Source organism: Marmota monax, unplaced genomic scaffold (assembly GCF_021218885.2).
Source record: "Marmota monax isolate L192 unplaced genomic scaffold, Marmota_monax_Labrador192_F-V1.1 WCK01_AAM20220418_F8-fsc00292, whole genome shotgun sequence".
Taxonomy (NCBI): Eukaryota; Metazoa; Chordata; class Mammalia; order Rodentia; family Sciuridae; genus Marmota; species Marmota monax.
In genome coordinates this window covers 148648-160929 of record NW_026692864.1, presented here as the reverse complement: position 1 = coordinate 160929, position 12282 = coordinate 148648, and the positions used below count along the sequence as shown (strand labels likewise).

Here is a 12282-nt window from a genome sequence, read left to right as displayed (position 1 = left end):
TTTGGCCCTGCTAGCACCCTCCTGTGTGTGGGCGGGTGGAACTTGGAGTAACATGGCTTTGGCTGGGTTGCCTCTTGCCACCACCTTTAGTGGGAACCAGGAAGAGAGATTAAACAAAGCCATAGGACTCATTTGTAGCTTGTTACATTATGCATTCTACAATGAACAAATTATTTTTGCATTTTGAAGGTAACTTAGGAAAACATATGAGTTGTAACTGTTTCCTGGTGTTCTACATCTCCAGCTGACCCACGGCTTTGTGCTCAAGACTGAAGGAAACACTGCAGGAGAGGGTCTTGAGGGAGTAGAACATGGGTGGTTTTATTTCCATATTGTGTGAGTTCTCCACAATGAACACATTATACAAGAGGCTGTGTAGCATAGTGGTTAAAAACAGACTGCTCCCTGGTGTGATGGCACATGCCTGTCATCCCAGAGACTTGGGAGGCTGAAACAGGAGGATTGCAAGTTTGAGAACAGCCTAGGCAACCTAGCAAGACCCTCAGCAACTTAGTAAGACCCTGTTTTAGGGCTGGCGTTGTGGCTCAATGGTAGAGTGCCTGACTAACGTCTAGCATGTGTGAGGCCCTGGGTTCAATTCTCAGCACCACATATAAAGGTCCAGCAAAAAAAAAAAGTCCCAGCGGTTTGAGAAAGCCAGTAAACCACACACCCCTTTGGAGGTGCGCTCCAGGGGCCCTGACTGCTCACATAGCACCCTGCTGCTAAGAATCCTTGCAGCCAGGAGGAGAAGGGGTCCTCCTTTGCAGCCCCCTACTGGGGGAGGACTGGGAGATCCACGTGGCCCTACTGTGTTCATTAGCCTCCTGGGCATCCCTCCTCTGGTTTCCCCTTTGAGTCAGGAAGAAGGAAGGTGGGGTGTGTTATGGGGGCACACACAAAAAATCTCTTTAATAAGGGGAAAGGCTCTCATCTCACTACTTGCTACATGCAGGGACAGCAGCCTCTGGAGAATAAGTCACTAGAGGGGCTGGGGCTGTAGCTCAGAGGTAGAACACTTGCCTAGCAAATGTGAGGCACGGGGTTCGATCCTCAGCACCACATAAAAGTACATGAAATAAAGGTGTTGTGCCCATCTACAACTAAAAAACTGAAAAGGAAAAAAAAGTCACTAGAGCTGGAAGACTCCAGGGAGAAAGGTCACCATGAGGTCACAGCTAGGGCTTGCTCAGAAGAGCTAAAGGGACTGCACCTCCAGGAGACCTTCAGAGCACACCCTAGGTCCCCGTTTTCTTCCTGCTCTGCCTGCTCCAAAATAAGTGCCTCAAGGGGAAAACTGGGTCACTTATTGCCTCAGAAACCAGCGAACCCGGGTGGAATCTGGAACACCTTGTGGGGTGCCATCTAACCTGGGTGCCTACTGCTTTGCCCTGGGGGATTTTCTCCCCGTGACTTGTACGGTTTCCTTTTGGGAGTCAAACATTAACTCAACTGAGAGAACCCTCAGTGTGGAACCTACAGGGACCGGGGCTGGTTGAAGCTGGAAATACCAAGGTGGTTTCCTGCTGGACCAGAATCCTCAGCTCCCCCATGGGGGTTGAGACCCCAGTCTTGGCCCTGCCAGGGTCCGGAGGCAGAGAACTGTCCTGGGTCCAGCCTGTCTTCAGACTTCCATCCATCCCATTGGGCAGGTCCGACGGCAGAGGCCCCCATGCTGTTGGAGCCCTGAGCCAAGTGGGCTCATGGCTTAGGGGCAGGCAGCTTCTCTTAGGAGCCTTAGGGGCGGGTGGAGGATGGTCTAAGTTTACCACCCAGCATGGCATCTCCAGGCTTGAAGCCACCAGTGGTAGGAGAAGCCCTGTGATGGGCAATGGGGTCAGCAGCCTGGGCCTCTGCTTGACCCTTGGTCTTCAGCCTATCAGTTTTGAAACCGAGAAAGATAGTCCTGTGTTCCTCCATCTTAACCTCCTAGCTCCCAGCTAAGCCAGGGCTCAGACCACCCCTTCTCAACTCTGTCCCTTGACACTTCTGTCTTTGGCCACCCAGGAAGGAGAAGCCGGAGAGAAGTCAGGTGGCCCAATCTCAGGCAGCAAGGCATTCGTGGACAGGCCCCAGTGCTGAGTGACCAGGATCAGCCTGAGAACCAAGGCAGGAGCCTCGGCTGGGGTGGGAGATGAGTGTTGGGCCGAGCATCCGGGGCAGAAGTGTCCTCTTCGAAGGCTCCAGGACTTGTCCTCATCCCCAGGGGAACTCCAGCCTGGTTCTTGTGGCCATTGCCCATTTGCAGTTCCAGGGACTGCCTGGCCGGAGCTGCAGTGGGAGGCAGGCGGGCCACCCACCCTCCACCCTGGACGCAGGGGACCACACGGGGCCGGCCACCCTCCCTTTGCGGCTCTGCCCAGCCAGCGCTCGGAGTCCAGCTTTATTGGCCGTCACCCTGAGCCGGCCGGGTGCCGCCTACGCGTCGGGGCGCTGCTTGAGCGTGACCGAGGCGCCGCTGCTGACCATGACCGCGGGGAAGAGCGGCTCGAGGAAGGTGGCGAGGAAGCGGTAGAGCAGGCTCACGCCGCCCGCCACGCCGTAGAAGGAGAGGCAGCCGGCGGCGCAGTCGAGCGCCACGCCCAGCGTGCGGTGGTAGGCGCCGTGCAGCACCGTCTGCGTGTTGTTGTGCCACACGGAGAACTTGAGCGAGTCCCACTCGAGGCACCACGAGTAGGGGTTGCGGCCCAGCAGGTAGACGATGTTGCGGCGCGGGACGCCGTTGAGCTGCGGGCTGCGGCGGTAGGTGACGCCCAGGCACATCCACGAGTAGGACACCTCCGCCTCCCAGTAGTAGTGGCCCTCGGACAGGCCGCGGGAGCACAGCACCTGCGGCCACTGCTTGAAGCCCGGGACCGGGCCGCCCGTGGCCGAGGGCTCCAGGAGGATGCCCAGGTTCAGCACCGAGTGGGTCTCCTTGAACAGGAACAGCTCCTCGCTGGCGGTGGAGGGGTCGAAGTTCAGGTTGCAGTAACCTGGCGGTGGGGGGAGTGGAGCCTGGGTCAGCGCCCTCGGGGAAGAGGGATGGAGGTCTCTGGGGGAAGAGGGGTGCTAAATTCCATGGCTCCCAGGAGTGGCCCCTCCATCCAGCCCCGTTAACCCCCCAACTCTGGCCTGGCCGCCCAGGGCCGGGAGTCCCCCTGCCTCTCCCACTAGATCCCCAAGTAATCTCCCTCTTTATTTGTTTAGGAAACAAAGCTAAGTAAAGACTGAGGGAGAGTGACCCAGAGGGGGACAGCAAAGACAATACAACCTTTAAGCTCAACGTCTCAGAGAAGCCTTTGGGATTTGGCCCCAGGCCAACGTGGGTGAGGGGCTACAGGAACAGCAAATGAATGGGGAGTGTGTGTCTGAGGAAGACATGGACAGAGCCTATTCACTCTGGCTCAGCTTAAGCCCCAGCTGGAGGCAGATGTCCTGCCACACAGGGTCCAGGAAGCCACACCAGAGCTGGTTCTGAGGCAGGATGGGACAGGGTCTCCTCCCCTTCCTACCAGGACCTAGGGCTTGGGACAAGTCCTTTTGAGATCTCCAGTGTGGAGTGAGAGGTCAGGCCACACCCTGGAGGGCCTGGCCTGAATGCAAGTAGGACTGGGTAGTTGAGGCATCAGGGACCCTGCTCCCCTCTCCCTCAGGCTCTGCCCGGTTCCAAGGACTCACATTGGAGGAGTGTTTTCCTGTCCATGGTTAGTGGCAGCACCTCGTAGGAGTTCATCCTAATGCCTGGGGAGATGGAGGAGCTTTGCTGAGGACCCTCTTATAGCCCATCCTCCTGGAAAGAGGCATGGGCTCCAGGAGACTGTGTCACCTGGGGAAGGTGCACTCAGGCAGGAAAGCTCCATAACCACTGCCCTGCAGGGCGGTCCCACGCCCTGGAATGCAGGCCCCAGGTCACCAGAGACTGACCCTTCATCAGGAGCTGGTTGACGAAGCTGAGACCCATGTCCACCAGCTGGGTCCGGAGCTCAGCCAGGGTCTCTGGCAGCTGGAGGAAGCTCTGTGTCTCCTCACAGCTGGTGCCCATCAGGGGTTCCACGGAGACTGGGATATGCTTCAGTTTGGGGAACTCCTGCCATGCAGGGAGGGGCAGGTGTTAACACTGTCAGCTGGGGACCAGGCAGGTGCCAGGGGCTCTTACTCACAGCAAGGGCCCAGTGACCCCCAGGACCACAGGCAACTGGAGGTTGTCTGTTTTCAAACCCGGACACCTCTTTCCCCTCTTCCTAGTTGTTTGGACATCTGAGGTTAGGATTCTCCCAAAGACCAGAACTCTGGTTTAGGACACTGAGGGAACGATTGGAGGATTCCCTTTAAACCTTGACTTGCTTATTGAAAACCACTGCTAAATGTGTCCTGTTGTTTGGGGACGGGGGAGTGGGGGGCAAGGTGAACAATATTCCTAGAAATCTTGCCCAGGTATGTGGTAGCAGTTTAAGAAAGGGGGTCTAGGCTGGGGTTGTGGCTCAGGGGTAGAGTGCTTGCCTAGCACTGGGTTTGATCCTCAGCACTGCATATAAATTTTTTAAAAAAGATATAAAGGTTATTGACAACTAAAAAAAAAATTAAAGAAAGAAAGAAAGATAGGTTTATGAGCAGGATTTGAGCCCCACCCACAGAGAAGACTGCTGCCACCTTCTGGCCAGCCGCATGCAACCACCTTCTGGCCAGCCGCATGCAAGCTGTACACCAACCCACTACATTCTTGCAGCAGCACCACCAGGCCATGTGGCCAGGGCTGGGGAGGAAAAGGGATTTTGATCAATGGATTTTCTGAGTCTCAATCTGACACTGGAAAAACTTAAGATACCCAGAATCCTAGGGCATACCCACCGTTCCATGGAATTCAAGGCAGGAAAGGAAGGATAAGGCTGAGCTGTGTGGAGAAGCAAGAAACCGAGAGTGTTGGTGTATGCTCAGGATGGTGACCTGGGGCTCCCCGAGGCAGGGGAATAGACAAAGTGATGCAGCCCCACACGCTGCTCACTTTTTCTGAGGTCTGGGCAGATCTGGTGTGTTTGAGGGTGGAGGGAGCATGGAGAGGCAGCAGGGCCGGAGCCAGGGTAGGGTCTTGCCTGCAGGAATTGCTCATCACTTCTGTTGGTGAGCAGGGTGTGGAGCCAGACACTGTCCCCCTCTAGCTTCAGAAGCCGGTTGTGGCTCTGCTGGATGGAGCTGCCCAGCTTCCCCAGGGCAGTTGCCTCCTCTTTCTCCACGAAATCCAAGACCTTTATCTGCAGCTGTTTGATCTCGTGGATGATCTCGGAGAAGCAGGTGTTCACCTCATCCCGCATCGTCTGGATGAGTTTCTGGGTGGGTGAGTTGACAGGCATCTTTGATCCGCACTCCTGTACCCTACTGTCATGGCCCTGTCTGTCCACCTTTTCTTCCTACCCCACCATCCTAGACCTAGACCCCCCTTTTTCAGGTCCCAAGAGGGCCCTCAGCCTGATGCAGGGTGCTGGGGCAGCCGGGGCCTGGGGTGGGGACAGGTCCACCTTACCGAGAGAAAGGTCACTCGCCCCTGGTGCTTCTGGCTGTCGGAGGCAATGATTAGCATCTCGTTCTCCACGTTGGCCTGGACTTTCCGAACCTCCATCTGGGGTAGGGGGAGAAGGAGGGGCCCTGATTCAGAGAAGGGGCCTTGGAGAAGCCCTGCTCCAAGCATCCCCTGTCCAAGCCCAGAAGAGATAGACGTACCTCTTGCATTCATCTGCTGGCCTCAAGGGTAATGAAAAAGACCAGAGCCAAAGGGTGGATGGGCCTGGCCCATACCCCTCTGCTCCTGGTCTCTCACCTACTGAGAGCCTATGCCATTCATAGGAATGAGGTTCACTGCTCCTAACAGTGATGACCATGGTTTCAGGCCACAGGAAGGGGCTGTGAAGGTTTCACTGGGCCTGGTGAGGGATAGCAGTCCCACAGCCACCTGCATTCCCCAGAGCCATACTGCCAGGCCCAAGTCCTTCTACACGAGCCTATCATTTCCACCTCTTCCAGAACTGGCATTTGCATTGTTAGATTACAGAACAGTGCTTTGGCAAGTGTCTGTCCACAGACGGTTGCTGGTCAGACTGTAAATTGATGTGGTGGCTGGGGCTGTAGCTGAGTGGCAGAGCCCCTGCCTGGTTGTGAGGCCCTGGGTTCAATCCTCAGCACCACATAAAAATAGACAAGTAAAATAAACGCACTGTGTCCATCTACAACTACAATTTTTTTTTTTAAATTGACATAGTGCTTCCTTCTTTGAGACAGTCTAGCAATGGGAAAAAAAGTGTTCCTCAAACTAAATGGTGAATTTAGTGATGCAGTCGGTTTACATTCTGACACAAGTGTCTTGTCTGGCTGAGCAGTGGCTCTGTGGGAACAGCACTGTTGTATAATATATAAGTCAGGGTATCTAAAATATAAGGATTTCTCTTAAAAACTCATCCAACTATATTCAATAAAATTCAAAAGTAGGGAAAAGGACAGATGTGTTTGTACTCCTGTATTTTTTTATTGTAATAGCAACAGAAGCTAGGGGCTCTCTACCACGGAGCTACACTCTCTTTTTTAACTTGAGACAGGGTCTTGCCAAGTGGCTGAAGCTGGCCTTAAACTTGTAATCCTCCTGCCTCAGCCTCCCAAATTGCTGGGATTATAGGCATGTGCTACCATGCCTGGCTTTATTTGTACCTTGATAATGTTGAAATAGACTGAAAAGTTCTTGGGTCCCTCCCCAATACAATTCTGCATCCTATTAACTTAACAGTGCCTTTTTTTTTTAAGTTGTCAATGGACCTTTATTTTATTCATATGCAGTGCTGAGAATAGAACCAGGCCCTCGCATGTGCTAGGCAAGCGCTCTGCCACTGAGCTCTGACCCCAGCCCCCTCAACAGCCTTTTCATGTCATGACACAATCCTGCTGACTATTGCTTCATCAACTGCGGGATTTTTTGTTTGTTTTTGTTTTTGAGACAAGGTCTTGCTCTGTTGCCCAGGCTCTGGAACTTGTGATCCTCTTGCCTCAGCTCCCGAATAGCTGAGACTGCAGGCACACGCCACCACCTTCAGCTTTAGCTGCATAATTTTCCTCTTAGGATGTGAGCTGAGAGCCCCCCACTCCCTGCTCCTGCCACCTCACCTCCTTGCGGGCTCGCTCCTCCTCCAGTGGGGCCGTTTCGTGGTTCTTGTGTTCCTCTAGTAGGCAGGCGCCACACACGCAGCAGCCTTCCGTGCGACAGTACAGCTGCCAGAGCTTGCGGTGCTTGCGGCACAAGCGGGTCTTGAGATCCTGCACAGGCTCTAGCAGCTGGTGGCTGTGGAACATCTGGTCTTCAAAGTGGCTGCGCAGGTGCTTCTCACACAAAGAGGCCACACAGTGCAGGCACGATTTGACAGACCGGAGCTTCTGGGGGGAGCAGAAGTCACAGGGCACGTCCCTGGGCCCAGCTGTGTTCCACAAGGGCCCCGTGGCCTGGTTCTTACCCTGGGTGAAGCAGGCCACCATCTCCCCTAGGACGACGTTCTTGCAGAGCCGGGGCCTGGAGGGGAAGCTCTCTCTGCACTGGGGGCAATAGTGGGTCTCCCCTGTGGCAGCCTGGTGGTCCCAGAAACTTTGGAGACAGGTCATGCAGAAGTTGTGGCCACAGGCAGTGGTGACCGGGTTATGGAACACCTCCAAGCAAATGGGACACAGGACTTGGTCCTCGAATGTGCGGAGAGCGGTGGTGTTATTCAACAGGAGCTGGCCTTGGGAAGGTCTCGAGGGCAAGGCGGGGAGCTGTGGGGCTGGGACTTGGTCCTGGGCTGGTCCTGGGGAGACAGAGCAAAGCCTCACTGGAGTCATGCTGCAGGGGTACAACTGTGCTCCTCTTGGCAGCAGCTGTTTGCCATGGGGCAACTGGACTGTGTCACTAAACCAATGGGAGGCATACATTGGGGACTGTGTTCTTGTCCCAGTCCCAACTGTGGGCAAGAGGGCAGAGGGGGGTAGGAAGGTGTTTCACCCACTGCCTTGGTGCTTGGAGGAGGTGAGAGGCACAAGGACTCACGTGAAACTTGCTGCATGTCAGGGAGAGCCATATCCGTTGCTGCCCTGTGTTGAGAAGGAAAGGACCTTGGGCACTCAGCCTGGGCGCCTCGCCCCAGCCCCACTCACCAGGTCCCCCACCCTGAAGCAGAACAGGTACCCCCACCCAAAAGACCCTTGCCATAAGTAAGCCTCTCTTCTTGTCAGAAAGATTTTTATACAGTATACCAGCAAAAAAACTTCTGCAGAGGGCATTGTGATTTGTAGCTTCCTCTTTTTGTAAATGCCGGATTTGCAGAAAAAAAAAAAAAAACTTGTAAAACCTCTGTCTAGTTTTAAAAAAGGGAACAAAAAGCACTTTTCATGTAAACCTTCAAGCCACTCTCTCTCACTGGGTATAAAGTTCAGAGAATTTCCAGATTCATTGTCCAGAGAGTTTTAGGGATTGACCCTCTGGGCCTCTGCCCCTGCTTCCTGCAAGTCCCTCCGGTGTGCAGCCTTTTCCGTCCTACAGCAACCTACGGGCCTCGCTGCTCTTGGGGCCTAGTGACCACGCTCTTACCTTTTCCTTTGGCTGCTGGTCTGCCCCAGCTTTGCTCCCCGATGTCACAATTAAAGTGCAGCCAGCCCCTGCATTCTGCTTGTGATGTCAGCTGAGCATGGCCCTGTGCTAAGGGAGGTGCTGCAGTGTGGCCGCAGTCCACCCCCTCACCAGCAGCAGGTGACTTCAGGACCCTCGTCCCTGGAGGCACAGTAGCCAGTGGCACCTGGGGTCACTTGCACTGGATCTAACAGCCCCTCATATTTCTGACTAGAGAAGGAAAAATGGCAAGTAAGTCACAGCAGGATGTTGGGCAGCAAACGTGGGCTCCTTGGACCATGGATCTTCTCTTGTGAGTCAGCGGGAGGATGGAGGGCATGAAGTTTCAAGGCCCTTTCTTGTCCAAAGTATGTTGGTCCAAGCATTATCTGATTAGAGATCTTAAAGACTGGGGCTTCTGATCCTGGGGGGCGGGGTAGATAGTCTTTAGACAGGGGTTCAATGAGGTTCTTCCAAGGGGCAATGGAACCTCAATTTGGCTCAGGTTTCTATGGCTGCTGAAAAGAATTCCAGGATGTGTCAAAGGCAAGGCACAAGTAAAGATTAATTAAAGGCCAGTAAAGGTGTACATGCCCCTAAGGCAGGTTGTGGGCGTCCCTCTCCTCTGGCATCTTGAAGAGGAGTGACACAGGATTGAGCTTTCTGACTTTGTACGTGATTGTGGGGGAGGGGTGCGGATTACTAAGGATGGAACCCAGGGCCTTGACATGCTGGGCAAGCACTGTACCACTGATCTGTATCTGAGCCCTTTATATGATTTTCCTACAGAGAAATGTGCAGGTTCTCAGGAAAGCTTCTTTGAAAGTCAAAAACCCCTTGTCAATCTTCTGGTGTTTGTGGTTCAGAATGTTTCTTTGTGGTTCAACAGTCTATGTTAGGCAAATGCTCTACCACTGAGTAACACCCCCAGCCATATAATTTTTAACATAACATAAAATATGCGCTTTTAACCATGTTTTGTGTATAATTCAGTGATATTAGATACATTCACAATGTTGTGCAACCATCACCACTATCTATAACTATAACTGCTGTCAACAGAATGTTTGTGCCTACTGAAAATCCCTATATTGAAATCCTGACCTTCGCTGGGTATGGTGGTGCATGCCTGTAATCTCAGGGGTCCGAGAGGCTGAAGCGGGAGGATCGCAAGTTCAAAGCCAGCCTCAGCAACTTAGGCTCAAAGCAATCTAGTGAGACCCTGTCTCTAAATAAAAATTTAAAAGGCCTGGGGTACATAGTAGTAAAGTGCCCCTAGTGTCAAAAAAAAAAGGAAAGAAAAGACTCCAAAGAACAGGGAGCTTTTCCCCTTTCTACCATTAGAGGACACTGTGAGAGCCAAGAAGCGGGTCCTTACCATGGAGTCTACTGGTGATTTGATCTTGGATTCTCCAACCTTCAGAACCGTGAGGAAGAAGTACTTGTTTAAGTTCTCTGTCACAGGCTCTGCAGCCCCTGGGATTACAGGCGTGGGCCAATGCGCCCGGCTCCTGGCTGAATCTTAAACATGAAGCGTCCTGGTGATTCACCCTTGGTCCTTGTTCTCTGGCCCTTTCGTCTGGACTGGGAAGTGCTATGCAGACGCGTGACTCTTCTTCAGAAAGTGGCACTTCTTTTATGTATTTCTTTTCTTCTCAGCACTGGGGACTGAACTCAGGGGCAGTCTACCACTGAGCTACATCCCCAGACCTTCTTATTTGTTTTGAGACAGGGTCTTGCTGAATTGCCCCTGGGGGGCCTCCAACTTTCCATCCTCCTGCCTTAGCCTCCTGAGTTGCTGGGATTACAGGTATGCACCACCACGCCTGCCCACATGTTTCTTCTTATCCTTTTACTTCTTCATAGAAGTCTCCTCTTACCAGGAACATCTCTCCTCCTCCTCCTCCTCCTGCTCCTCCCACTTTGATTTTAATCTTGGCTCTTGACTTTCTTTTTGATAACACCCTCCTCTTTACCTCCCTGTTCTGGTGAGCAGATTGGCGGGTGCGACTTGTGGGAAGGTAATGGTTCTTCACTCTTCTGTGTGGGTTTTCTGGTTTCACTAACGCCTTTTCTGTTCCCCGTGTTCTTTTCTCTCTATCCTCCAAGGTCCTCAGTGTTTGACCGTCCTCAGCTCCCACACAGGACAGGCGTCCCCACCAAAACCATCACGATGGAAGCCAAGACACTGAAGCCTCCAGCTTTCAGGAAGCTTCCCTCGTGTCCGGGACTCGGGCGGCCCGCGAGTGAGGCATGACACCGAAGGCCACCCTCAGGGAGTCTGTCCAGGTCTGAGGGCTCCGACGGCTGCAGCCTCTTCTGTTCCAGACCCTGAGCTGCGGGAGCTACTGTTTGGTGGAATTCTAGGGAGAACCTGTCTCTGTGCTCCGACCATTTGCCCAACCCTGACTGTGCCACTGGGTGCCGGGGCCCACATCCAATTTGGCAGAGAGTCATCAAGCTGCTTCTGTATTCTGTGATCAAGGGAGAGCAACTGTATTTTTAGTTTTAGAAGAATTTCTGCTTCTTTTTGACAGTTTTTAGTTTTCTGTTAAATTCCCCATCTTGTGTTTTAGTATTTTTTTTTTTGGATATTATGCATACTTATTTTTAAATCCATGCTTAATGACTCCATTATTTGTATCCTCTGTGGATCTTTATTTTCCATTTTTGTTTCTTCCTAGTTTTCACCCAGATTGTCTTTTGTCCTCATATGCCTGTAGTTTCTCTTCATAATTAAAAAATTTTTTTTTGTGGGCTGGGGATGTGGCTCAAGCGGTAGCGCGCTCGCCTGGCATGCGTGCGGCCCGGGTTCGATCCTCAGCACCACATACAAACAAAGATGTTGTGTCAGCCAAAAACTGAAAAAATAAATATTAAAAAAAAATTCTCTCTCTCTCTCTCTCTCTCTCTCTCTCCCTCCCTCTCTCTTAGAAAAAAAAAAAAAAAAAAAAAAAAAAAAAAAAATTTTTTTTTGTAGTTGTAGATGGACACACTGTGTTATTTATTTTATTATTTTTTTTAATTTTTATGTAGTGCTGAGGATCAAACCCAGGGCCTCACACATGCTGGGCAAGTGCTCTACCACTGAGCCACAACCCCAGCCCTCGCTTCATATGTTTGTGGTTTTATTATAAAAATTATAAGCATACTTAAAAAGAGAGAGAGAGGGATAAAACAAATCCCCATGTGTCAGTCATTCGTTTTTATCAGTTATTAACTTGAACATATTTGGTTTCACTTAGAGCCCCTCTCATTTCTCCCTCCTCCACTGGATCATTATTTTTAGTAGTAGTAGTAGTACTAGTAGTAGTAGTAATAGTAGTAGTAGTACTAGTAGTAGTAGTAATAGTAGTACTGGAGATGGAACCCAGGGGTTGCTTAACTACTGAGCCACATCCCCAGCAATTCTTAGTGGGCAACACAGTGAGATCTTGTCACAAAACAAATAAATAGTAAAATAAAACCAAATCATGGGGGCTGGGGTTGTGGCTCAGAGGTAGAGCGCTCGCCTAGCATGTGCTGAGGCACTGAGTTTGTTCCTCAGCACCACATAAAAATAAAATAAAATAAAGGTATTGTGTCCAACTACAAAACTACAACTAAAACAACAACAACAACAAAATTTCTCTCTCACACACGTTCCTTTTTATCAGGCAAGATTTAAATGTCCCCAGTTGTCACATCCA

At 51.9% G+C, this 12282-nt stretch overlaps 1 protein-coding gene across 1 annotated transcript; it reads right to left on the bottom strand.

The window, feature by feature from the left end:
- Positions 1-296: 296 nt before the first annotated feature.
- LOC124096052 (E3 ubiquitin-protein ligase TRIM47-like) lies at positions 297-8066 on the bottom strand. The gene is made up of 7 exons (XM_046449567.2): positions 8036-8066; positions 7126-7796; positions 5501-5596; positions 5073-5306; positions 3907-4069; positions 3661-3723; positions 297-2975 (listed from the first exon to the last, which is right to left on the bottom strand). The coding sequence occupies exons 1-7, from the start codon at positions 8064-8066 to the stop codon at positions 2419-2421; spliced, it is 1815 nt and encodes a 604-aa protein (XP_046305523.1). The 3' UTR covers positions 297-2418.
- Positions 8067-12282: the final 4216 nt, after the last annotated feature.

Coding starts and splice junctions, on each gene's coding strand:
- LOC124096052 (XM_046449567.2), bottom strand. CDS start 8,066: ATGGCTCTCCCTGACATGCAGCAAGTTTCAC. Junction 5,307..5,500: donor GGCGAGTGACCTTTCTCTCG/GTAAGGTGGACC, acceptor TCACCCACCCAG/AAACTCATCCAGACGATGCG. Junction 4,070..5,072: donor GTGATGAGCAATTCCTGCAG/GCAAGACCCTAC, acceptor CCTGCATGGCAG/GAGTTCCCCAAACTGAAGCA.